Source organism: Falco naumanni, chromosome 7 (assembly GCF_017639655.2).
Source record: "Falco naumanni isolate bFalNau1 chromosome 7, bFalNau1.pat, whole genome shotgun sequence".
Classification (NCBI taxonomy): Eukaryota; Metazoa; Chordata; class Aves; order Falconiformes; family Falconidae; genus Falco; species Falco naumanni.
The window spans coordinates 37035525-37061143 of record NC_054060.1 but is presented as its reverse complement, the minus strand read 5'-3'; the positions used below and the strand labels follow the sequence as shown (position 1 = coordinate 37061143).

Sequence of the window (25619 nt, the reverse complement as noted above, 5' to 3'; positions counted from 1 at the left end):
AAGCCGGAGAGAGGGGACGGGACTAAGACAGCCCTTGTGGCATAAAAAAAATAAGATAGCAACATAATGCCCAGTTCTTCAGATAACAGAACAAAACTGCTTGAAAGGCCAGCTCCAAGGCCACTGTTGAAATGGACTGATGTCATGCCAAGCAAGTGCGTGTTGCAATATCTCTCCGGCAACTCCCTCAAGAAAGGGGATGGTGCTTTGTCGCAGTAGCTGGGGTCATTTGTATACAGAAAACACAGTTACAGCAGAGTTAAACAGCTGGGAATATTCCTAATAACATAAACATATAAACCTTTAATACTGAAACGCCTTTAATATTATGATACACTCTTAGTGTGAATTTTGTCTAAGAGCAACTATTTCATATGCATGGTAATATTTTTAAGCAAAGCCTTCTGAATCCTTTTAAAAGATGTTTACAGTCATTAAAGAAATATCGCATTTTAAAGGTACATTTCTAATTACATACTGGCAGAACCTAAGCTGGAAACATTACCAGCACTATTTTGATAGCAAAAGCTGTGACAGTTTACACCAGCTAAGGTTACCTGCTGTCTGCTGATTATCGTGATCAAACATCATCACAAGAATATGGTCAGCAGAGACGATGTAGAAAACCGGGGTGAAAAAATCGGGAATGAGTTTATGAAATTTGTGAGTGTACAGAACAGGACCGGACTACTTCACTGCAAGACCTGAATGACTTCAAGGACTGAAGCAGTACAAACAGGATGAAATCCAGAACTGCCTAGCTCAGTTTTATGAAGCTGGCAGCAAAAAATGTCACTATAAACTGGGCACTTGCCAGCTGCACGTGGAGGAGAAAAATCTAGATGGTTCAGTCAAATTCAGGGTTAGCATGAGCTCCTAAAGAGAGGCAGCCATGGTAAACAAGTACAATTCAAAACCACACAGGGTATTTCCAGCAGTGAGGGTTGTGCCGGTCATACGTCACTGGAGTACTGTGTGAAATTTAGGTCATCCCTTTCAAGGACAGACACAGCTGTGCTCCATATGGGGGAGATCCACAGCCACAGCCCTGTCACACGGCCCCCGAGCATGTGCCTGGGCTCCCATGTTTGTGTCTGGGAAATCCCATGCCATGCACTGCGTGAGCAGGAAATCCAGCCTGTGGGAAACGTGAACGACACAGATGGCCAGCGAGTGCACCATCCATCCCATGCCCTCCAGTTGCACTGGGCTCACCAAAGTGGGTTGACTACGGTGCGTTGGCTGATACAACAGAAAGGCTCCAGAACTGCTGTATATAAACTTTTCATTTGTCCTTTGGGTTTTAGGTAGGTCCCAGCTGTATTGCACAGCTCTGATCAGATAACACAGCACATGTAGGGTACACCCAGCGTGTCCCTGATATGCCATGCTCATTGCCCAGGTGTTCAGCTGTCAAGCTGCATCTGTGTTTGTCCTTGACTTCCAGACATCAACCAGACTGATGAGAATGATTGTGCTGAACCAGCGACCGTATGCTGTGCCAGGCAATGCTAATGCAAGGAAAAGGAGGAGAGCGTAGAGCCATCTCTTGTTCTCCAATTAATCTCTTCCTATACGATGCAGGAAAATGGACTTGACATGAAACAGGTGTCGAAGACTGCTTCTAGGAGGATCAGAGAAATGGAAAATCCATCTCACGAGAAGAGACTGTGAGCACATCTGAACAAACAGGTGCAGACCAATGTGAGCCTCAGTCGGCCTCGTACTGGCCCAGAATCCATATAGCCTGAATTAGCACGGTGCTAATGAAGTCTCCAGCAGAACTCGCCAGCTCAGGCTTAGCATTACACTGCCGCAGCCCTATAGGCACCAGGACAGGGCCAATTCACATCCCAGCTCACTCAGATCATTAGTCGAGAGAGCCTGAATCTGCCTGTCCCCACCAGCGCTGACGTGCCCCACAAGAGTTCGGCTTATTAGCTCCAGTGGAGTAGTGCCTAAGGGGACAGCACTGCCCTTGATGATCTTAAAGGTTCTTTCCAACCTAAATGATCCTCTGATTCTTTAACACATACATAAAGGGGAGGCAGAAAAACTGTCTCAGCAAAGAGATAATGTTGGCACACGAGCAAACGGTGTAAAATCTACCATAGATACATTTAGGCTGGAAATACGAATGATTCTAGCCATTACGGCAGCGAGATCCTGGAAGAGCTCTTGCAAGTAATGGAAGCAAAAACGTATCTACTTTTAAGGTGATGCTTGATGTCTCTGAACAGATCTCTGTAATGCAGAGGTGTCTGAAATACTCCTAGATGCCCTGTAAGACCCTATCCTGAAAATCTCCGTTAGCTGTGAACTGCAAACCAAAATCCAATGGAAATCAGAAATTTAATTAAAAGCAGCACTCTGAGCCGGCTGCTGGCAGGCATTACGCTGGTAAAAAGTGACAGCTGCTTCATTGGCAGCGCAACATCGATGACTGTAAAAGAGGCCAAGGAACAAGCACAGGCCACCAATGCCTCGGGACCACCCCACTTTGAAGAAGGTATTTGTAAGAAAGGTTTCAGAGCCTTTTGTCTATGCTTTCATCAGCTAACTCCTACTTTAATTTATATTTTGCTGCTGTCTTCCTTTTTTTTTTTTTTTTTTTTTTTTTTTTGGCTCAGTGGGAGCATAATGCCAATTAAAATTAGTTAAGAAAGAAAATGTCAGTTTTTTCCAAATACAACATAATTGTTCTTAAAAAAATGTTCCCTCGGTACCTAGTAAATCCAGGGTTTCTTTGCAATAAATAAATATGCATTTCAGAACTCCTTCCCCTTTCTACTAGTGGGCTTAGATCGCTTTGATCCATTTTATTCATGTATGTTTTCCCCACTTTATAGAAGTATGTAATTCCCATATAAAAAGGGGGTTATTAATACTTTTTTCTAAAAAAGCACCATTTTCTTGATTCAAGAAATTCAGACTTGGTTTCAGGTAAGAACTGGTAGCAAGGGATTAGTACTCTTACAAAATCAATGTTATTAAAATGTCAGAAAAAAATGTATAGTTGGATCCCAGGAAGCGGGTTTGCACCTATGTTAATATTCAGAGATAACTGTGGCCCTTAATTTAAGTTTCACGCAGGGTGGTGGACCTCTCCAGCTATCCACAACGATTCACACACTGAGAAAAGTGAACTGGAACCCAAAATTTAGTATCTATTTTTAAAGCAATAATTTAATCTTTGGTTGTTTTTTTTCTGCCAGAGCTTCAGGTGGAAACGATGGCCCCTATGAAATGATGAGCTGTATCACATAGCTATGCTTGTCACAGTTTTTCCCTGTGAAGAGACTGTATTGCTTAGTCTAAGAATAACTTTAAAATTCACAGAAAGTAAGAACTGTTGAGCAGCTAAAAATAAAAAGTCATAGGAGGACGCGCTGTTAGGCATAAACATTGAGACCCTTCAAATGAACTTGAGCTGTTGAGCTAACCTAAACATTTTGGCCCAGATCCTGATCCCAGTGAATTAAAAATTATTTGTGGCAAGAACTAATGTTTCTCCTTTTATTTCTGCTTCCCTGTTAATGACTATCAGATATAACATTGCAAGACTATTCTGTAAACAAAGTGCAAAATTAATCATTTTCAGAGGAGAGTTTTATTCACAGTAGGCTGTGTAGGAAAGGAATCAAGCCTAACTAAGCAAGCAATGAAGGTAAATAATACACAGAGAAAGTAAAAAGATCATCAGAAAACGCCAGTTAAAAAAGTACTGGATATATGATGAAAGCAAAACACACCATTTACGAGGAAAATTCAACAATTGAGTAAAACGCTGAGTAATTTCATCTGAGCATTAAATTATTTGCAGTTTCCTGCATAAAAGGAAAAAATAGAACAGAAATTCAGGCCCTTGTTATGCCAAAGATCTTTTCTTCATCCAAAAGCAGAGAAGTTAGCAGGTTTACACAATTTTATGTCAATTACAATATTCCATATAAACAATGCATACTTGTCCAAACTAACTGACTTCCACTTCCAATTCTTTCTGGGCAAAGTTTGAGAAAGAAATACTGCATTGCAATATAAAATAAGCAAATTGCATCCGTGCAGTTCAGATACATCAAAATCTTTCTATCTGGCTGCAGAGGCCTGTTATTAAGATGTGTCAAACCTGTCCAGAAATTTATTTCTACTATTGATAAACAAGCCATGCATTAAATTAGGAGATTAAGATGTGCATTCCTTCCAGTTCTTATGTATGTTTGTCATTAATCCAAAACAACATTGCCAAACCCTGACCACAGAAATAGTAAAAATAAATACCAAAGGTCTGGGAAGAGAAATCCTGAGGTCACAAAGAGAAGGTAACTTCAAGGGAGTATCCTGGAAATTAAGACTTATAAATCATCATGGGCTGAAAGAGACAAATTTCAGCAATTGCATAATGCCATTTTACATGGCTAAAAATAATGAGTCGTGAGGCAAATGCCAGGAGAAAAAAAATCACTGGAAAACTTCATAAACATTTATATTCAAAGAAAAGACTTGAAGCAAGTGAGTTATTTGATGAGAGCCTAAGTGCACAGTGATGCACTTCTAGCTTCCTCTTTGGCATGCCGCTTGCTTTGAACGGGTCTGTCATGCGTAAAGCGATCATTTACACAAAACCAGACCACGTTATGGATGTAATATACATTTTTGTGATGTTGGGGTTAAAAGGTCAGTAGATTAATCATCCCTGTTCTATATTCTAAAGTGGGTTGATACTCCTGCCTTTCTGGGTAAACTCCTCCATTCTTGATAAAATATTTGTTTCTCCACTCTACAGCTTATTTAAAACGGTTAAACCACTGCTGGGTAAAACCATTGTATTGTAGGAAATGAGGGTCACCCTGAAAAAGATTATCCTAGACATGATCCCTAAAGATTTTTCTTGAATAAATGTTTTTTTTTAAATGCTATTTTTCCTGCCTTCCCATCTGAGTCTGTCACAGATTGACAATTCAAACATGTGTATCAGCTCAAGCCGGGCGCACGCAATTGCCTGAAAACCTGAGAATTATTAAATGAAATTATTTTTAAATTCTTTATATTTTACTGCACTTGCTAGGGAAAGTGAGAAGATGGAAACCACACTCTGGGCCTTCAGCCCTCCTCCTGTCTGTTATCATGCCTCACGGCTTGGGCAACATCCTGATCACAAGGAAGGTGCTGGTAGTTCTGCCACTGCTTGCTCATGGCTTTCTCCACACAGACCTCAGGGCGCTGAGAAGCAGCCTGCAGCAAAGACTGGCAGTCTGCTGTGACACGTCCCCATGGCAAGGCTGCTCAAAGGAGCAGTGTTCCCTTTACCTCAACAAAGCCTGGACCCCGTCTGTCACCTCAAAAGTATCCCCTTAATATTTTGAGAAAACACCCTTGCCGTGCTGCCATTTAAAAGATGAAAACCTGACCTTAGTTATCAGCCTGCTGTTCTTATCTCTCTAAACGGTGTTAATGTATTGAAATTTGATGTCATATGCTGAAACTTTGTTATAAAACTCTGCACATGGTGAATTTTGTTACCACATTCTTAGAGGAGATTTAGATTCAAGCAAATTGCATCTCCCCATCTTCCTGTGCATCACACCTGAAACTGGTACAAAAAAAGACAATAGAAAAAGTATTTTTTCTTTCTGCCAAGGACTTCATCAGTATTCAATGCGTATAAAGTTGCCACTTCAGTATAACTCTATGGGGTTCCACTTCTGGACTAGACTGTTGTCTTTGCTGCAGAACAAACTATTCAGATGACTATAATTATACCGTACTACCAGGGGGTCCAGCCTGAGCTCTTGAGCCAAGGCAGCTTTTGAGCAGTTTGCTCGATGGGTAGCAAAGATGTGTTTGGCACGGGGGGGTTCTGGATAATCTGATTTCCTACTGCTGGAGGAAGCATGTTAGCAGCTGCTGCTGAAGATGACATTGCTGGCTCCCCCCAGAAGCCGGCTGTGCACCCCATTGGGCTACATTGCCCAGCAGGACCTTGTGACAGCCACTGTCATCTCCTGTACATCTCCTATGCTCTTCCACTACACAAAAGGGTAAGACTACGTACATTTTCCTTGCAGTGAAGCTTGTTCAGGAAATTTCTGCTCTTGACACATTCTCACTATGCATTTCCACCTGGGGGCAGTTCGATAACATTGCTAAGGCAGTCTGAGGGGATGGTCCTGTTACCTACCCCTGCCTTGGCCACATGCTGTGGCCATTTCTCTTGTGCATTCTCTGCATCACATGTGATCACCTCTTTTTTTGCCATGAGACAGTTTAGGGAACTAACCTGTCAGGAAATAATTCATTTTTCTAAAGCCAAGCTTTTCTGCCTCCTTAGTCCCCGAACCAGGTCACTGCAGGACACGGTGCAAGCAGAAGTGAGGAAGGATTAATGGGGTGGGAAGTTTCACTGTTTGGCATTCATCAAGTCGAACCATAAGCTGTGCTATTACACACTATTTTAGTGGTCCTACAGTAAACCCCGTCAGCAAAATCATCTGAGTTTAGAACCAGAGTTCTTTAATTGAGAACCTTTTGGTTATCTGGTTTCCACCACAGACTGACAGGCTGCTAGCACAACAGGGGCACTAGCGAGCAGCAGTGTGGAGGCAGGTGCAGAAACCCACTAACGCGTCAGGGGAACTGTACACTTGGTCACGCTGCAAAGCATTGGTAGGTGGCTCACAGACTCAAGAAAACGTTGTTTTCTGCTTACTCAGGCTGAGACCTGAGTGTTGCAGTAACAGACCTGTTGTGGCATCAGTCCTCCCTCCAAATTAAACAATTCCTTCCTAGTTCAACCCTGAGTCAGCAAGAAGTGTGGGAGGAGGAAATGTCAAAAAGCCTCAGTGCAGGGAACCTTTTTTTCATATACAGTGTACTTATCATGTATTCAAAGGTAAGAACGCCCGGGTGGCTATGAGAGTCAAAGTCCGTGGCTCTGCTAGTGATTTTGTAGACCAATCTGCGGCATGGCACTTTTTTTCTTTCAGTTCTCAAACCTACTCAAAACATTAGCTAGGTGCTTGACTTTGCATGTTTTTTTCTGATTCGTATACATATTTTAAAAAAGAAACAAACCACAAACAGGAGGGAGGAAAAGAAAAACAGGTATCACCTAAAAGTGGTGAAAGATTAAGAGGGATGTAGGTCCAGAGACAGCCAGACCCATGCACAGACTCCAGCTTACAGTAACTTTTTTCCAGAGGTGTCACTAAGAGCAAACAACTGCAAATGAAGTTTATCCACCTCCAGTTTCAGCAATACAACATTTACCCACTTCTAACAGATACCAGACAGGTGAGTAATTTACCACTGCACTGCTGCACTTCTCTGTAGTCACTGGGTAGCCACTCACACAGGGAGAAATTGTCCAGCTCTTATTTCAGGGACAGATCCAAACTTCAGCTAAGTCTTTTTTGTTTCCCTGACATAAAGCTCTGTTCTAACACATCAATGACATGTAGCTTAGATGACACGAGAGGTGGAACTATTCCAAAACACATTTAGTTTCCTGTCAGAAAGTATTGCATGCCTTTGCGCAGAAAATTATAAAATAGAATACAAATATGTAAATATACCATTTCAACACATCCTCTACATCAAAGCAGACCTGATGGCTTGAATTTCAGCTTTTTGAGGTTTTGTTTTTGTAAGTTGCTGAATTTATTTTCTAGCTCCTGCTTATGAAAAGAACTTTAAAAGTTACAAATTACATTTATCAAATGAAGAAAAACTACAAAGTTCTCAAAAAAAGGAAATAACATGAATCCTGTATGTGCACACATGTGGGGACACATCTACACACAAACATATATATATTTAAGTTAGTGACTGCTGAGCTACAGACCACATGCAGAAGAGTAAAAAACACCCATAACCAGATGCGCCACTGAAAATCGCATAGTTTAGGATATATTCTATGAAAACCTCAGTGCACAGGAAGACATAAGTTCCCACGCTGTTAGTAGCAGCAATATGGATTCCTAGAAAGACCAACTACCTCCACAGATCTAAAAATAATCCAAGATCTGGCTGGGAGGTATGGCCCCTGTGAAGTAGAGAGAGGGTTTACCGGAGTGAAAACACACGGCTTTGAAAACGGTCCAGCATAACGCAGAAGTGAGAACAGCAGTGACATGTCACTTCAAACCTCCTGAGAACCAAAGGGCTGCAGAAGGAATTCCACCCTTTCCCACGGAGTTTTGTCTAAATACACAAGCCCTGTACGTCAACGGAACGCATCGGTGTGTGGCTTGTAGAGCCGTGTAGAGCCACCGTTTCGCTAGGAAACAGCACGTCTCAGGTTCTACTTGAATTTTACTGTGGCAGGAAAGTGTAGCAATGGGCCGCTGGAGCAAAATGCTTTGGTTCTTTGCTCTGTCCACAGCTGAACAGGACACCCCAACTCACAAGTTTCCTTCAAACTATAAAAATAAAGCAAAAGGAATGGAGAAAAAGTAATTTCCAAAGTCCCTATCCATCTACAAATACGCTTTATAAGACCAAATACTTTTTTTACCTCTGAATATCTCTCGCTGATCTAGTAGAGCAAAGTTTGTTGATATTCAGGGTTGCAAACCCATCTGTTTACTCAGGCTTTTGTCTGTCAGCATAGTTTGAAGAGGTCGCTTTGAGAGATCAATTTTTTTTCCCGGGGGTTTCTTCAGAGCTACCACAATTTGTTATTGCGTCTGTTTAGAGGCTTTAATTTGTGGTTTTCAAGATTGCATAACTGCACAGAGAGGTGGTGAGAGGCCCACATGAAGAGTTCAAAATAAGTTTGACAATATAGTAAATATCTACTCAGTAATTTTCCCTGGACTGAGCACCATGGAATGCCAAAAAAGTTATTAATCAGGCTAGTGTATGAATGTGGCTTTATGAGGACTGGAGCATACATTTCCATTCAGATGCTAAAATGCTTAAATCCCTTCACTTGCTGTTGATACCAACTAAAGATGATGCACAGGGTGGGGGCTGCAAACCAGGTGCCTGATTAGATTACTCTAAAGCAGCCTATTCGGAACCAGATAAAGGAAAAAAAAAAAAAGATATTTTAATGTTGCCTTTTATTCAGAGTTCTCGTAGTAAGTTACATAAAAATGAAGCCGCCTAGACTCCCATGAGGAGGCTCAGCATTAATTTTTCCATTTTGCACATGTTAGATGGGAAGGACGGAGATGCACAGAGTCACATTTGGAGAAGTGTGGGCTGCACCCAGGGAGAGTCGCAGGTCCCTGGGAATCTGCAGCCAGAGCCCTGGTGTTGGCCAGGGGCAGGAACGGGGCACTCAGGGGCCATATGCACATCGAACACATGGGTCGCACGTCCCCAGCGCCAGCGTGGCAGGTACCTGGGCGAGCGGCAGCTGTAGCAGCGGCTCAGGGATGCACAAGTTGCATTTGCATAGCAGAGGGCAGCGCTCAGGATTTTGGACGCTATCCCTTCCTGAGGCAGCTGGTGAGGAAGCAAGGTGCGGCCCCGCATCGGTGGGGTGGCAAGGCTGGGAGCACAGCTGGCGTGTTGTGCCCAGGGCTGCGTCCACAGGCCGAATCTGATTTAAGCTCCGTAGCCCAGGGCCTGGTCCCCATCCAGGTCAGCGAGAGGGAACGTCGAGGCCATAAACGCCTCCTGCCCGGGGGAAGGCCGAAGACGGCTGGCCTGAGCTGTGCCCTGCGCTGCCAGCACGGTGCTACCGACACAAACGGCGCCCTGCCAGGTCCCAGCACGTGTCCCCGATGGGACAGCTCGGTCACCTGCCTGCGGGCCCTGCCGGGCCAACCCCCGGGAGGGGGGTGCAGGTATACCCCCGGCACCGGCACACGGCCGCTCCTGCCGCCCCCCGCGCTGGCGCTGCCGTGACGGAGCGCGGGGCACCTCCCTGCGGAACTGGCCACCGGCTGGGCCGAAGCCGCGCGAACCCCGGGCGCGGCCCCGGCGCAGGACGTGGTGACCCTCCCCTGGGGCGCAGGGCCCGGCCCGGCCCGGACGGCGTCGAGCGCGCCCGCAGGCCGCCTCCGCCGCACGGCCCGGCCCCGCCTTCACGCCCCGCCGCGCCCCCCCCCCCGCCGCGGCCCCGGGGCTCCGCGCGGTGACCCTCGCTCCCTCGGGGAGGCCGGCGACCCCCGCGGCCCGGGGCCGCCCGCCGGCGGGGTGCCGCCTCTTCCGACTCGGGGGCCGGGCAAAGGCGGCGGGGGCGCGGACCCCGCTGGGCCGGGGGAGCGGCAGGGCCCCGCGGCTCCCCGCCGCCGCCGCGGCTTCTCGGGCAACAGCTACCCCTAGCGGCCGGAGCGCCGCCCCGCGCCCCTCCTCCGCCGCGGGGCAGCGCCCGCCGGCCCGCGCCCACCTGGCACCCCCCCGGGGCCGGGGCCCGCCGGGGCCCACCGGGGCCCGGGTCCGCCCGCGGCGAGGCGAGGGGCGCCCGCAGGCCGGTCAGCGAGCCGCCTGCCGCCCCGCCGCCGCGGCGGGGAGGATGCGGGCGCGGCAAGTCCGCGGGTTCGAGCCCCGGGCGCCCCCGCGGCGCCGAGGCGTGTGGCGGGGCGGAGGCCGTGCCCAGGGGCGCCGGAGCTGGCGGGGCGGGGAGGGGACGGAGGCGCGGGGAGGGACGCGGCACGAGCGGCCCGTCCCTGTCACCTGCAGGCACCGCCGCTGGGACGGCCCCGGCCCCCGCTCCCGCCGCGGCCCCGCGCTCGCACAGCCAGTGCGGGGCCGGGCCAGGCCGGGCCGCGCCTGTTGCATTGTCCTTGGCGGGGCTGTTTGTGAGCGCCTGCCGCTATCTGCGGCCGGGGACCCCGGCGGTGCCCTGTCTCGGACTCTCTGCCTGCGCCTGATAGCGGCGGCTCCCTGCTTGGTTGCACGTCCCTCGCAGCTCCCGCCGGGGCTCTCTCCCCTTTTGTCTGTGTATTTTTAGGTCATTAGAGTGGAGGGGTAGGTAATCCCCAGGCTCAAGTTCCAGAGGGGCGGGTTCTGGCCGGAGGTGGAGTCACTTTTCATTTAAATCCCTGACTATAAAATGGGCTTAAAGAGAAGCGGGATCTCAGCTGTGCTGCACAGACCCCGGCAAGCAGGGTGCGTGGGGGACCCCCGGCAGCCAGCGCCCTGCAGCACAAGCCGCTGCGATGCTCCACTCCCTTGGCGTTCACACCTTGCAGCTGCTCACCCAGGCGGCCGCCTGCATCCTCCTCTTCCCCCGCTTCCTGCTCACCGCCGTGATGCTCTGGCTCCTGGATTTTCTGTGCATTAGGAAGAAGATGCTGACGATGCCCACGGCGGAGGAGGCGGCCAGCGCCAGCGAGGGGCCGCCCCCCGACGACCCCCCGGTCTGCGTGTCCGACTCCAACCGCATGTTCACGCTGGAATCGCTGAAAGCCGTGTGGCACGGGCAGAAGCTGGACTTCTTCAAGTCGGCGCACGTGGGCTCCTTAGCCCCCAACCCCGAGGTGATCCAGCTGGACGGGCAGAAGAAGCTCCGCATCCTGGACTTCGCCCGCGGCAAGAGACCCCTCATCCTCAACTTCGGCAGCTGCACCTGACCCCCGTTCATGGCCCGCCTGAGGTCCTTCCAGCGCCTGGCCGCGCACTTCGTGGACATTGCTGACTTCCTGCTGGTGTACATCGAAGAAGCACACCCCTCCGACGGCTGGGTCAGCTCGGACGCAGCCTACAACATCCCCAAGCACCAGTGCCTCCAGGACAGGCTGCGGGCAGCTCAGCTGATGCGGGAAGGGGCGCCCGATTGCCCCCTGGCCGTGGACACCATGGACAATGCTTCCAGCGCCGCCTACGGTGCCTACTTCGAGAGGCTCTACATCATCCAGGAGGAGAAGGTGATGTACCAGGGAGGCAGAGGACCAGAGGGCTACAAGATCTCGGAGCTGAGGAGCTGGCTAGACCAGTACAAAACCCGGCTCCAGAGCCCCAGCACGGTGGTCATCCAAGTGTAAAAAGGACCTGGCAAGAAGTGCAGGGGTGGAGAGGCGAGTGGAGGGCGGGAGGGGAGGTGGGGAGGGAGAAGGCGCTGCGAGGCGGATGGCAGGAGCTATCTTTCCCCGGGGACACTCGAAGGAGGCTGCTGTGCGAGCTTTCGAGCAAGATGTGCCATAGTCCTTTCTCTATTCAAATCATGTTGATTTGCCAGCCACGCTCTGTCAATACTGTATTTCCATGTGCGTTTTGTAAATAACTTTTTTTTTTTTTTTGAGAAGCGTTTACTATTTTTTAAGGAGGCTCTCTTCCTACGGGATCTGTTCCCAGCTGCGTGTGTGCGCGGGTGTGTGTCTGAAAAGTTGTGTACAAGTGCTCCGTGCTGCCTAGCAAGTGCTAAGTGGGATTTCTAGTATTTCTTTGTGATGACCGATTTTGAAATGGGTTTCTCTAATGCCAGGAAATCGCGTCTGATGTTGTCAAGTACTAGAACTGCCAATAGCCAGAGCTGTACGGAATGTCCTATTTATGTGGGGGGGTTTTGTAAGACGTTTGTTCACCTTTTTTTTTTTTTAATGAATTTTTTTAAATAATAAAGGTTGAGTAAATACACGTCTAACCTTGACTGCCTTCCTCTACTTTCAGACCGCAGTTCCCTTTTGCCTGCCTCGCCATACCCCTCCCGGCAGCCGAGGAGGGGAAGGGGAAGCGGCAGAGGATGCGCTGCTGGGGCCTCGGGGGCGGCGAGCAGCTGCCGCGACGGGCTCTCGCTCGGCTGCGGCAGGAGAGGGAGAAGGGAGGAGGGGGGGCACTGGGCACCCCCCGGGGGAAATGCAAACCGCCGGGGCTCCCGGGGGAGGCAGCACCTCGGTGGTCCTAGCCACCGCCGGGAGGGCTGTGCGCTCCCTCTCTGACCGCGGCCAGCCGCCCCCAGGGCTGAGCCCTGGGAGGGCGAAGGTGCAGGGCTGGCCGGCGCCGTGCAGTCAAAGCAAATCCCGGCCAAAAGAGCAGGCGGGGGAAAGCCGCCCCCCCCGGGGACGGCCCGTCGCGGGCGGTGCCGGAGCCGAAGCCCAAGCCCAAGCCCGGCCAGGGGCAGCGCGACCCGCACCTGCGGCGAGGCCGGGCCGGCCCCGCGGTGCCACGGCGGTGCGGGGCTCGGGCGGGAGGGCAGCGCCCAGCCCGGTGGTGCGAGCCGCGTTCTCCCTGCCCGGGGCCGGCAGCCGCAGTTCAAAGGGTGCGGGGTGCCGCCGCTGGCTCCCCCGGAGCCCGGCAGGTGAAGCCGAGCGCGCAGAGCATCCCCTAAACCCCGCAGGAGCTGTGCAAAGTCGCCCAGAAACAGCAGGTCTTGAAGCACCTCCCGCTGTGCCTCTGAACGCCTCCTTGGCCTTGACAGCAGCGGGACGGGGCGCCCGGGCTGTCCAGCCCCGGGCTGTGTTTTGGGGAGGGTGTTACCGCCCGAAGGTAAGGCAGGCGGGGGACGCCGCTCTCGGCAGCTGGAGGACAGAGTCGCGCTCGCAGTGCTAAGCTACACCGGCGGAAAGCTGTTTGTAAGGGCGTTCAGCCCCTCTCTCGTCCATGACAATGTTCCTCTGCCCCCACAACGTCCCTCCCCCTCAACATTCACGGTGTAGATCGGCCCGTGTAACCGCTCCCGCCAGGCGAGCGGCACCGGGTGGTCCCTCACAGCTGAAGCAGCGGCTCCGACCCCAGCCTTCGGTCCCCTCCGCCCCCCCGCAGTCCTTGCCCGCGGCGGGAGCGCAGCGCCCCTGGAAATCGGATCACTTTGGCTGAGGTGTCAAAAAGACCCGGCTCAGATGCCCGCCGGGCCGCTCAGCCTGCTCTGCTGGTCCCCAAAACGCTCAGCACGTCAAAACGCCCCGCCGGTGATGCTGGGGCGGCGGCCTGAGCGTCGCTTCCCCCGACGAAGCCCCGGAGTGGAGGGGGAGCCCCGCGGCTGCCCTTAGCGGGGCGGGCTGCGGCCGGACATCACCCCGCTCCGCCCGGCGGGCAGCGCCTCCCGGGCACGGTGGAGGTGTCCCTGCCCGAGCCGCCTCCAGCCACCGCCCGTGCCTGTCCCTGTCGCCTGGCGCATCAGCCTCGGTTCCCTCCCCCGACCCCAGCGGGACGAACGAGCGCGCTTCCCCGCTCCCAAGCATCCGCAAACCGGGCTGCCCCTCGCTAAGGACGGCGGCGCCCCGCTCCCTTCGGACGCTGTTACCGGCACGGAGCAGAAGTCACGCCGGCACAGCCCGGGAGGGGACAGGCGGCGGGGCGGGCGCCCACGCCGGGCCGGGGAAGGTGCCGCTGCGGGGACAGCCCGCCGCCCCCCGCAGCCCTGACCCTGTCCCCGCAGGGCCCCTCCGGCCCCACCGCGTCCTGCCCTGAGGACCAACAGCGGAGGAGCCCTCGCACACCCGCGCAGCAGGTCCGCTCCCAGTCGGCTACAGGGGCAGCCTGTGTCACCACGATTACCATTTTTTTTTCTCCTCCCCACAGCTTAGTTGTCCTTACTTTACAATAAAGCCCTTCTTTCCTCTCTCACCTCCGTATCTATTTTTCTGATCCGCTTTTGGCATGCTTTAGTTGTAATCCCAAGTTACGGGCAACCCCCGGGCCCGTCCCCACCCCCCGGGACATTTTCCGGTCATATGGACAGAAATGATCACTGTCCTCACTTGGGTTTTAATAGTTGCAGAAACAGCCTCGTCTTTACTTCCTGCCACTTTGATTTTCGTCAAAGGCTATCTAAGGTCAGGATTTTAAATTTTTTTTCCTCTCCATTAAGTCCGCTTTCTAAAACTACATTCCTCCTTGAAACGGAACGTGGGGCTCTTAGTTATCACTTTCTCTTTAATCAGCAGCAGAAGAAAAATTTGCTGTTGAATGCCCGGAATCCCTGAAAGAGATCACACTTTTCCTTTGCACAAATCAAAAGTTATCTGCTCCTCTTGCATCCTCCGCTTCACATGAAGCACAAGCCTCCATCCCACCGAGCTTTGTTTAGCACCGACGAGAACCGCACGGTTTACACCTGAACAGCCCAGGGCATCAGGCAGGAGCCTCTCCGGCTGATACAGAATATTGAGAAATTTATCTTCCAAACGCATTTCTACTGCCTTTCCACAAACAGAAGTCAGAGAGCAGCAAAGAGATTTATCAGAGGGAGATCTGAGTGGTGATTACATGTTCTGTCAATATTTAATTGAATTATGTCCACGGCATAATTACATACAGTCCTCTGGCCAGGAGGGGAAAAGAAAGAAGGAAGTTGTGGTGTGGTCGGAGGGGGATCTCAGGACGTGGTTCCAGTCATTAAAAATGTGATGTAACCTTGCAATCTGGTGTATTCTGAGGCACAAACAGGGAAACCCAAACAAAACCGACTACTACAATATTATTTGCTTTACAGCAGGAAGACAGCAAAAGCATCTGCTTTCATTAGTTTTCACTACAACTTTATCTGGGGATTTAAAGGTGTTTTATGATGAACAGAGCAGAGGTTTTACTGATTTGATCTATAAGGTATATGTTGTAGGTTTTGCACTGTTCACCACATACTAACTTGACTGAATTTGATGGTCCTGCTGTTTGAGATAAAAATTAAAATCAGTCCAGAAAAGCCTCATATCCAATACAGATCTAGAAATTACAAATTCAAAGAATCCTACAAGCCAGTTCTTACTCTGACACTAATTTTTCTGTACTTCTTCCAGTCATAAGGGAGATTATCACATCATTATTAATTTATTATTTACTAAGAGCTGTTAGAGTGCTCTTTTGGTACACAAATGCAAGAAAACAAAGGGCTTGATTCAGTTCTCACACAAGTTTTGCACTGGTGTAACTTCAATGACACGGGTGTAGTCACTTCAGAACCACCTGGGTGTAATTATGATCAAAATCTGGGCTATTGCACTTCCTTTGCTTTTCTAATGGCTCAAAACCTCTTTTTCTACTGCATACTGCAGAAGACAGACAGCTGTTTGAATACAGAGCTCAAAAAATAATTTTCAAGTTCCTCCTCACTAACAGTGCCAGTGCCCTAAATCCTGCAGAACATGGTCACATCAAGCACTTTTCCTCACCATTCTGCACCCTCCTTACAGTGTGCAAGTTGTAAACCCCAACATCGATAGGTGTTCCCTTCCGCTTGTTAAGGCACATACCCTCAGTGTCTTGGTAGATCAGGTAGCTTTTCACTTTAAATGCCTTTAAGCATCCAGCTGCCAAAAGGAATTTGACACCTGCTTCCTTCTTTGGAAATGTCTCTTTTCAGACAAATTCTTGATGATGCCTCTTGAAAAGAGGTTCATTTATGACCTCCGCTTAATTGACTACTCCAAGTATTTCTCATCTTCTTGGCCTTCCACCTGCTTCTTCAGAGATTTTAAGTGGTTTACAGTGGTAAAAGCACTAAATCAACAGCCAAGAACATTTTAACTAGAACAGTAAGTAGTATTCAGTATTTCCTGTGTGAAAATACATTACAGGACAAGGTTAAAATCCTTCAGCTGATAAGTTTTGTGTAAGAATTCTTCTCAGGGCGTAATGCTTATGCTCACAAAAGTACAGATCCCTCAGTCTGGTCCATGGAGTTCCTGTGCCCATCAAACTCTGAAAATCTGATGTTTCCTCTCTCTTTCTCAAGTTAATAGCTCCTTCCTGACTTTGCTCATGGAAACATTTGCTTCCATTTCCTTTCAAGTAATTAATGTCCTCCGTCATGAAAGGACCTTTAGGACATGGCCAGATGGGGTAAGGTATAAGGTAGTTCAGCCTCCTACACATCGCTTCCCAAGTGCCCAGAATTATCCCAACACAGAGGCTATCCCTGAACGTCTGATGAAGACAACATCTAAGATCTGCAATTCTTACCCGAGACATTTAAGGATTAATTGGTACACAGCCCCTGGTGTTATCAAATTTTGTAACCAGAATACATAAGCTAACTAGCAAATACTGTAGGGACATACGGTTTTGTTTAACAGTCTGCACATATCCTTGAAGAAACAGAATGCACACCTTACTTCAGCTCGGGTTGTCCACACAAAGAACTATCAGGGATGATTAGCTGAAGTAGGTGCTGCTTAGGACAAGGCAACTTTGAAGAACATTACATCCTGGAAAGCTGGCAACACAAGAGTCTTGCAATCAAGACAGATCTGATACTAGTTGGACGGACAGCCAAAGATGTGTCCTTAAGCATTAACTACCTTCATTATAACACTAAAAATCACACCCCTTACACCAGATACCTCAGCCCACAGAGACCCTTCCTCAATGAGCATGATGCGAGTTAACCGGTAAGATTGTCTAACCGTTATGTAGATGACCATCCAATCAGTCTTAGAGGGTTGGAAGTTAACAAATTAATCTTCATGCAATCATGTATAAAATTGATTGTGGAAACTACCAAGGTGTGCTAGTTCACCTGGCACCCAAACTGGCGCTGCTTTGTATTAAAAGCAGTATCTCATGCTCTTAGACTTGTTCTTTGATTTTGCACCCAGTGTAACAAATTCACTTTTGAGATGACAGCTTTGGTGACCCAGATGGGACTGTGCTGAAAGAACGCTGCCCAGGTTGACTTGATTCAGCCAGAGGAGGAGACGACTGAGTGGACTCCAGCACGTACTGAACTGATTCTTCAGGGATTCCATCCATTCCTCTCCCCTGCTCAGTTGTAAGCAAGCAACATAACAGTGCAAAAAAGAACGAAGATCTTGTATAAGCTAAGGGGGGGGGGGGGTGCGTTTTCTTTTGACAGAGGAACTGTTGAACGCCACATTAATTGTATTTTTGTTAATTTATTGTGATTGTGTCTTTGTTAGTTTGGGTAATTTTGTGAGAAATATCTTGGTGTAAGTCGATGAGTAAAAAAAAAAATCACATCGTGAGAAAGCTCGAGCTTAATATATGATACCTTTGTTATGACAAATTTTCCTAGGAAATATGGGTTACACATTCCTCTATCAAGATCCACCCTTGCTCTCCTTTGGGATGCAACCTAAAACACTGGAATAAGTTTGGTGGGGATCCTTTGACAGAAGATAAATTGAAATATATTGTAATCAATGGTGGCCAATGTACAAATCGGATGATGTTGAAAACTAGTCAGAAAATGGAACTTTGATAATACTATATTGTAGCTAATGTTGTTCTGTGGATGACAGGACAAATGCAATGAAGTTCCATATGTAGATTTGTTTTTCTAAAGGATGATCATGGTATTAGGAATAAATGTAAATTGTTGGGCAAGGGAGACATTTTGATACTGGCAGAAAGCTTGTAGAAAAAACAGCAGGAAAAATGTTGTCCAGCACGTGAAATCGGGCAGGGTCATATTAAGGAGGGGGGAATGACGAAGATTTGCAAGCTTTAGTGGCACAGCAAAATATATGAAGAGTAATAGTAAAGAGTTAAAGGGAGGAGTGGAAAGAACTCAAGAGTCAGATACTTTCAGTCCTACTTCAGGAAGAATAAGTTTGCAACAGGCCATCATTCAGGCTCCACTGTGGCAGGCAGTGGGTCCTGAAGGAATTCCCGTCTTTGTACATGTTCCATTCACTACCTCAGATTTCCTTAATTGGAAGGAGTCAGTGGGATCATATAGATAATCCAGATAAAACATATAGGCTGGGACAAACTATAACAATCAATCATAACCCTACATGGGGAGACATTCAGACACTTAAATACCTTCTTTACGCCAGAGGAAAAGAGATTAGTTTTTCAAAAAACCAAAGAGGAGAACAAAAGACAAAATTCTTGGGATAATCCTGCTAGGTTTATGCCAAAAGCAGAAGCAGATTGGGATCCAAATTTGCCTCTTGGAAGAGCAATGATAAGATGTAGAGGAATGAAGGCAGTGGGTTAATTAGCACTGTTAATATAGGGTTTGTCTCTCTGTCCACTTCTGATTGTTCTAGCGAATCTATGATCAACCTCCATGATTTTAACAAGGCTATAGCAATTTTGTCCCCGCTCAAGGCAGCCTCAAGAACTATCTTTCCAACACTTTGCCATGTCTGAATGCTGAAAACCTTTTTCACTGTGACTGGAAATTCATACTTTTTACACCACACTAGCAGAATTCTTATTGCCATTTTATCATATTTTACACCTCTTTTTTCAAACATATCCATAAGCATTGCAAATATAGTATTTGTCTCCCTGTCCACTTTTGATTGTTCTAGTAAGTCTAAGACTAATCTCCATGTTGTTAGTGATATTGCAATTTTATCCTCCCTCAAGGCAGCCTTAAAAAGAAATTCTCCAGTGTTTTGCCATGTCTGAATGCTGGAGACAATTTTTTGGCGTAACTAGCATATCATTTACTTTGCACCACCCTAGCAAACTTCTTATTGCCTTCTTGTTATACTCGATGCTTCTTTTTTCAAATATATCTATAAGCATCATTAACATAGAATTTTCTTCGTCTGCACTCATATAAATTAGTCTCCATCTATGTCAGGCATCAAAAGTTGCAATTCAAGTTAAGATGGACAACAAATATTGCAATACACCCATATCAATTAGTCATCAACAGCTCACCTCTCACAGCGTCTGTTATGGGTCGCAGGTTCTCCTGCTTGCTTCAGCTACGTTGGGCGCCAGTTGTTGTAGTAAGAGCCCAACTCAGTTCACCTCACACAGGGCACCAACTGTTGCAGCACAAACAAATTATCAGGCTGCAACAAAGCTCTTATCATCAGCCAGATTCTGCTGTCCATGCTGTTTCACCTTTCTCCAGAAGTCAGACCACCTCTCACACAATCCTCAGGGCTATTTTACTGCTTAGCAGGAACGAGCTACAGCTGCACATCATCCATGTCAATCAACCCACTGCCTTCGAGGCAAGGGCACAGCTGCATATTATCAATGCTAATCAACCCACTGCCTTCATTCCTCTACAATAAAACAATATCAACAACTTATTTTGTATGGGATACAATGTGGAGTTCCAAAGCAAAGAAATGTCTCTAAGTTACACAATGTAAAACAAGAGGCAAATGAAAATCCTTCTGCATTTTATGAAAGATTATGTGAAACTGCACAAAAACATACTAATTTAGACCCAGAAGTAGAAGAAAATAAAACTACATTTAATATGTTATTTATCAGACAGTCAGCCCCACATATCCAGAAAAAAACTACAGAAAGTGTATGGAGCAGGAGGAATGTCCATTTCTCAGTTAACAGAAATTGCCTATGAAGTTTACAACGATAGAGAGGAAGCGGGGAAAAAGCGGAAATACAACAGGAGAAACAGAAAGACAGAAAGGTTCAAAACGTGTTTATTGCAGGAAAAGAGGACACTGGAGAAATGAATGTCCAAAATTAGGGCAGAGGACAGTCAAACACCTCAGAGGCAGGTGCCTGAGGTTGATTTGTTGATGATGGGAACTTACGACTCAGAGTAAAGAGGATCAGGGGATAGAATAGATATCTCCCCAGCAGTTCCACTGGTTCCAATTCACCTGGGGAATGAGACTATAAACTTTTTGGTAGATACAGGAGCAACATATTCCTTAGTAACAAGCTGCAAAGGACCAGTAAGTAAATTTCATATATCAGTGACTGGGGCCATGGGAAAGCAAGAGGTAAAACCTTTCTTACTTCCTATGAAGTGTAAAATCAGAAATAGAATTTTAACACATGAAATTTCATGTATGCCAGAATGTCCCATGTCAATCCTATGTTGAGACTTATTAAGTAAACTGGGAGCTCAAATAACCTTTGTCAAAAATAAGATTTAAATTCACATTCCACAAAACAATGCATGGAAAGCACAGTTATGTTTACTACAGGATGCTGATGGCAAGATGAATGAAGACATACCTGAAGAAATTCTGGATGCAGTGGTTCCCAAGGTATGGGCCACCCAACAACCTGGAAGAGCTAAGAATGTAACTCCAGTTAAGGTAGAGCTGAAGCCTCATGTGAAACCAGTAAGAAAAAAAAATACCATAAAACTGGAAACAGGAATGGGCCTTGAACCATTGATAAATAATTTCTTATGATAAGGACTGTTATACAAATGTAGTTCCAAATATAATACCCCTATCCTCCAGTGAAGAAGCTTCATTTACAGGAACACAGATTGGTTCAAGATTCACAAGCAATCAGCCAAATTGTTTGGATGTACACCCAGTGGTTCCTAATTCATATATGTTGTTGCCTAATGCCTCTGAAAAGGATGTTTATGTTACAGTTTTGCATTTGAAATGTTTTCTTAAGAACAAATGGGTCAATATGTATACCAACTCTAAGTACATATTTGGTGTACTCCACGCTCATGGACCTATCTGGAAAGAAAGAGGACTTTTATCATCACAGGAAACTCCAATTAAATATGGTAAGGAAATTCTGAAATTATTAACAGCGATTAATGAACCAAAGGAGGTGGCAGTAATGCATTGTCAAGATCATCAATCTGGTCAGAGAAATATTGCTCAAGGAAACCAAAGGGCAGATGAAGCAACCAAACAAGTATCATTTAAGATGATCTGGGCACTAATTCCTGCTTCTGAATTAACAATGCCTGCACCCCGGTATTCAGCAAAGCAAGATAAGTTGGCCAAACTACTGCAGTGCAAATAGAATAATGATGGTTGGTGGATTACACCTAGTAGACAATGTATAGTAAATACTCTGATTATGAGAGAATTATTACAATGAACTCATGAAGACATTCATATGGGAGCAGATGCATTGGTTCTGAACATCAAAAGATATGCCATAGGACCATGGATGCAACAATTTGCTGTAGGACTTGTCAAACAATGTTCAATTTGTCTTAAAAATAATCCAAAAATTGAGAAAATACCTCCACCTGGAGAGGTAAAAAGGGGTTCTATTTCCAGGGAACACTGGCTAATAGATTTTTCCGAATTACCCAAGGCTTATGGGTATAGGTATCTTTTGGTAATGGGAGATACCTTTTCAGGTTGGCCTGAAGCTTTCCTGGGTCACACCAACAAATCTAAGGAGGTAGTGAGAATACTTTTGAAAGAAGTGACTCCTAGATTTGGAGTTTCAGAGGGAATATTGTCAAATAGAGGCCCTCATTTTGTAACTGAAACACTTCATTGGGTCCCTGTATTTCTTAAAATAAAATGGGAACTCCATACTCCATGGAGATACAGTCTAGTGGAAAAGTAGAAAGAATGAGTCAGACATTAGAAAGACAACTCGATAAATTAGGTCAAGAAACCCAAGAAAAATGGGTAGACCTACTCCCCATAGCTCTAATGCATATTTGCATAACACTCAGGAAGGGGTAAGCCCCTTTGAGATACTATATGGAAGATACTATGCTATAAACCTTACAGGAAAAAGTGAACAGATTCATATTAGTGGAAAACAAATGATTCAGGAATATCTTCTGTCTTTGTCTAGAACACTTTCTTCCCTATATAGGTATGTTCACCAGAGAGCACCTATCCCCTTAGATGCTCCAGTTCATCCATTTCAGCCTGGAGACCAAGTGTACATGTGGACATGGAGGAAAGAACCCTTGAAGGAGAACTGAAAAGGACCTTACATGGTATTATGGATAATGAACACTGCAGTTAAGGTTTCAGGGATTGATTCATGGCTACATTACACTCAAGTGAAAAGAAGTACAGACATTAATTTGCCTGTTGAAGAAAATGACTCTTTTAAATTAAAACTGAAAAAGGTTTCATGAATTGCACATGGTCTGAATTTGAATCATACATAGAGATCATTTTTATCCGAGGAGAGGTGATGTTTTATTTAATTTTGATAATAACAAACACTTTTAAAATAAGATTTTTTGTGTAAAAATGGGTGGTATAATAATTGGTCTTTTCCTAATACATGGCATAATATGTTCAAATCAGGAACTTAGAATCACAAACCACATCTAAAACTAATCCAGAGAACAGCTCAAATTGCTAATAGATCAAATTTTGGATTTATACACAATTCCCTGAACATTCACAACAAAGATTGTCTCTGCTAGCAGTACTATTGCCTGGAAATGCAAGTTGGACTCCTGTATTCCCAAATAATAGTGCATCTATCTTCCCAAAGACAGGTGAAAGACAAATTTGGGATGTAGAAATTAGTAAACTAAATCTAACAAAATATGGGAGATGCATTCAAAGATGTATTAAATCCAGACCCAATCTTTTTGGATGTGATCTAATCTGTAAATATGCAGTCAAAATTGGAAATTATCCATATTGCACTATTATAGTAAAATTAGGAGATGCAGTTTGTGACAGGAGGCATATAGGGTGCAAAGCCCACTATGGGAAAGGATGGTATTGAGTATGTGGAAATCAAGATAGAAAGATCTTACCTTCAAATAGGGCTGTTCCCTGCATTCTGGGAGCTTTTAATTCCTACCATTAGTATAATAAATCAACTGCAATCTAATGGATGGATTCACTCATATATGCCGAGACAAAAATGAACAAACCTCTTAACTGAGAGACCTACAGCATTCCGTTCATTTGTAAGGTGGTTTATTCCCTGGTTAGGGGTTAGTGAACTAGAAAAAACAATAGTGAATATCTCAGCCATAGTAAAAACTGTTGGGAATGAAACTTACAATGCTATACAAGCTATGCAAGAAGAAATTTCTGATTTGGCTAAAATTCTGCTACATAACGGAATGGCATTGGATATGACGTCAGCCTCACAAGGAGGGTTGTATACAGTTTGTAACTCTAGCTGTTGGGTGTACATAGATCAAAGCAGTTGTGTTGCCACTGATTTAAAAGAAGTCTAGAACCAAACAAAAATTTTACATGAAATACAGAAGGATGACACCACATACAGATTTCAGGAAATTTGGCTGTGGTTAACTTCCTGGTTTCTTGATTTGAAATTATGGATAACAAAAAGTATTAGTCTATGCCATTCGGGATTAATAGCATTTGTTTGCATTAATGTTCTAATGCAGCGCAGTGTAAAGGATGCTCATTATTAGCTAGTAAAATGTGAGGAAAAGTAGACTAATCTAGTATTAATATTTAAGTAAGTCTCAAAGGGGGTGATTTGTTATCAAATTTTGTAACCAGAATGTATAAGCTAACTAGCAAATACTGTAGGGACATACGGTTTTGTTTAACAGTCTGCACATATCCTTGAAGAAACAGAATGCACACCTTACTTCAGCTCGGGTTGTCCACACAAAGAACTATCAGGGATGATTAGCTGAAGTAAGTGCTGCTTAGGACAAGGCGACTTTGAAGAACATTACATCCTGGAAAGCTGGCAACACAAGAGTCTTGCAATCAAGACAGATCTGATACTAGTTGGACGGACAGCCAAAGATGTGTCCTTAAGCATTAACTACCTTCATTATAATACTAAAAATCACACCCCTTACACCAGATACCTCAGCCCACAGAGACCCTTCCTCAATGAGCATGATGCGAGTTAACCGGTAAGATTGTCTAACCGTTATGTAGATGACCATCCAATCAGTCTTAGAGGGTTGGAAGTTAACAAATTAATCTTCATGCAATCATGTATAAAATTGATTGTGGAAACTACCAAGGTGTGCTAGTTCACCTGGCACCCAAACCGGCGCTGCTTTGTATTAAAAGCAGTGTCTTGTATTCTCACTTTTGAGACAGCATTGGCAGAAGGGGATTTCATTACCCATTATAAAGTAATGGGCACTGTAATAAATTAGAAACAGGTTTAAATTTTACTGAAACTCCTAGCAATGAGGGCAAGGACCATGGCAAAGCTTTCTATCTCTTCTGTCCATCTTCTCCCTCTCACCTCCTTAGGCTCATAAAACAAGTGTTTGAGCGGTCTGCATTTAACAAGACTCTCACATTCATTCCAAGGCACCCTGGGTGAGATTTTTAGGGTTGTATTTCTATTTCCTCGATGGGTCTTGCTTTTCTTGCCTGAAGAGTCAGTCATGATGTACAGTTCTTGCAGCAGCCGAAATTCAGTATACTTATTTAATCACTCTTGGTTATCAGGTGCAAATCCTCAAATTATGTGCCACATTGTGGAATTTAAACAAGGTCTCACAGCACAGAACTTCACTTCAAGTATCATAAACTTGAAAAAATTTGGGTTGAAACATCTTCTGGAGCTTTCTTAGAGCTCATGTAACTTCATAAACATAATTATGCCAAAGGTAAAGTTAGTACCAAAGACCTGATAATGGAAATAATTTCTAAAAATAAAAACCATTACATAACCTAAGGATAAATTTTAAAACATATGTTCACAAGAAATTATATTTTATTTAGTCATAAATACAGTTTAAAGGTATATGTTATGACCTTTTAAAGTTGTTAAAAGGAAAGTGACCCTTATAAAAACTATGGGACTGGGATGAAGAAATTCTGGAAGTTGTACAATTCAATGCAAAAATAAATAATATTTTTAGTTATTTCATCACTTACCATTTGTGATGAAGTACAACCAGGAAAGAATAGGATGCAAGGCTGCTGTTAACCGGATTTGCAGCACATGGACATAGAGAACATACTGTGCTATTAACACACAGACACATGCATACAATTGCAAACAGATCAGAATTAGTCCAAAGTGTTTTTGGAACATTGGAAAGGGAGAGGCAGGGAGTATAGAATGAATTATTTATTTCAAAAAGTGACAATTATACAAAAATTTAAGCAAATTACCAAGTTAATTTCTATTTCTTCTCACTCTTAAGTGGAACACAACCATTGCCTGTA

The 25619-nt window shown here is 45.8% G+C and overlaps 1 protein-coding gene and 1 long non-coding RNA gene across 2 annotated transcripts in view; one reads left to right on the top strand and one right to left on the bottom strand.

Annotated features, from left to right (window-relative positions):
- The window catches only part of LOC121091361, a 94328-nt gene that overhangs the window by 16214 nt on the left and 52495 nt on the right, over nt 1–25619 (bottom strand). The window lies entirely within an intron of this gene.
- DIO3 (iodothyronine deiodinase 3) lies at nt 10504–11968 on the top strand. The gene has a single exon (XM_040601019.1). It carries the CDS (start codon nt 11112–11114, stop codon nt 11934–11936), a length of 825 nt encoding a protein of 274 aa, XP_040456953.1. The 5' UTR covers nt 10504–11111; the 3' UTR covers nt 11937–11968.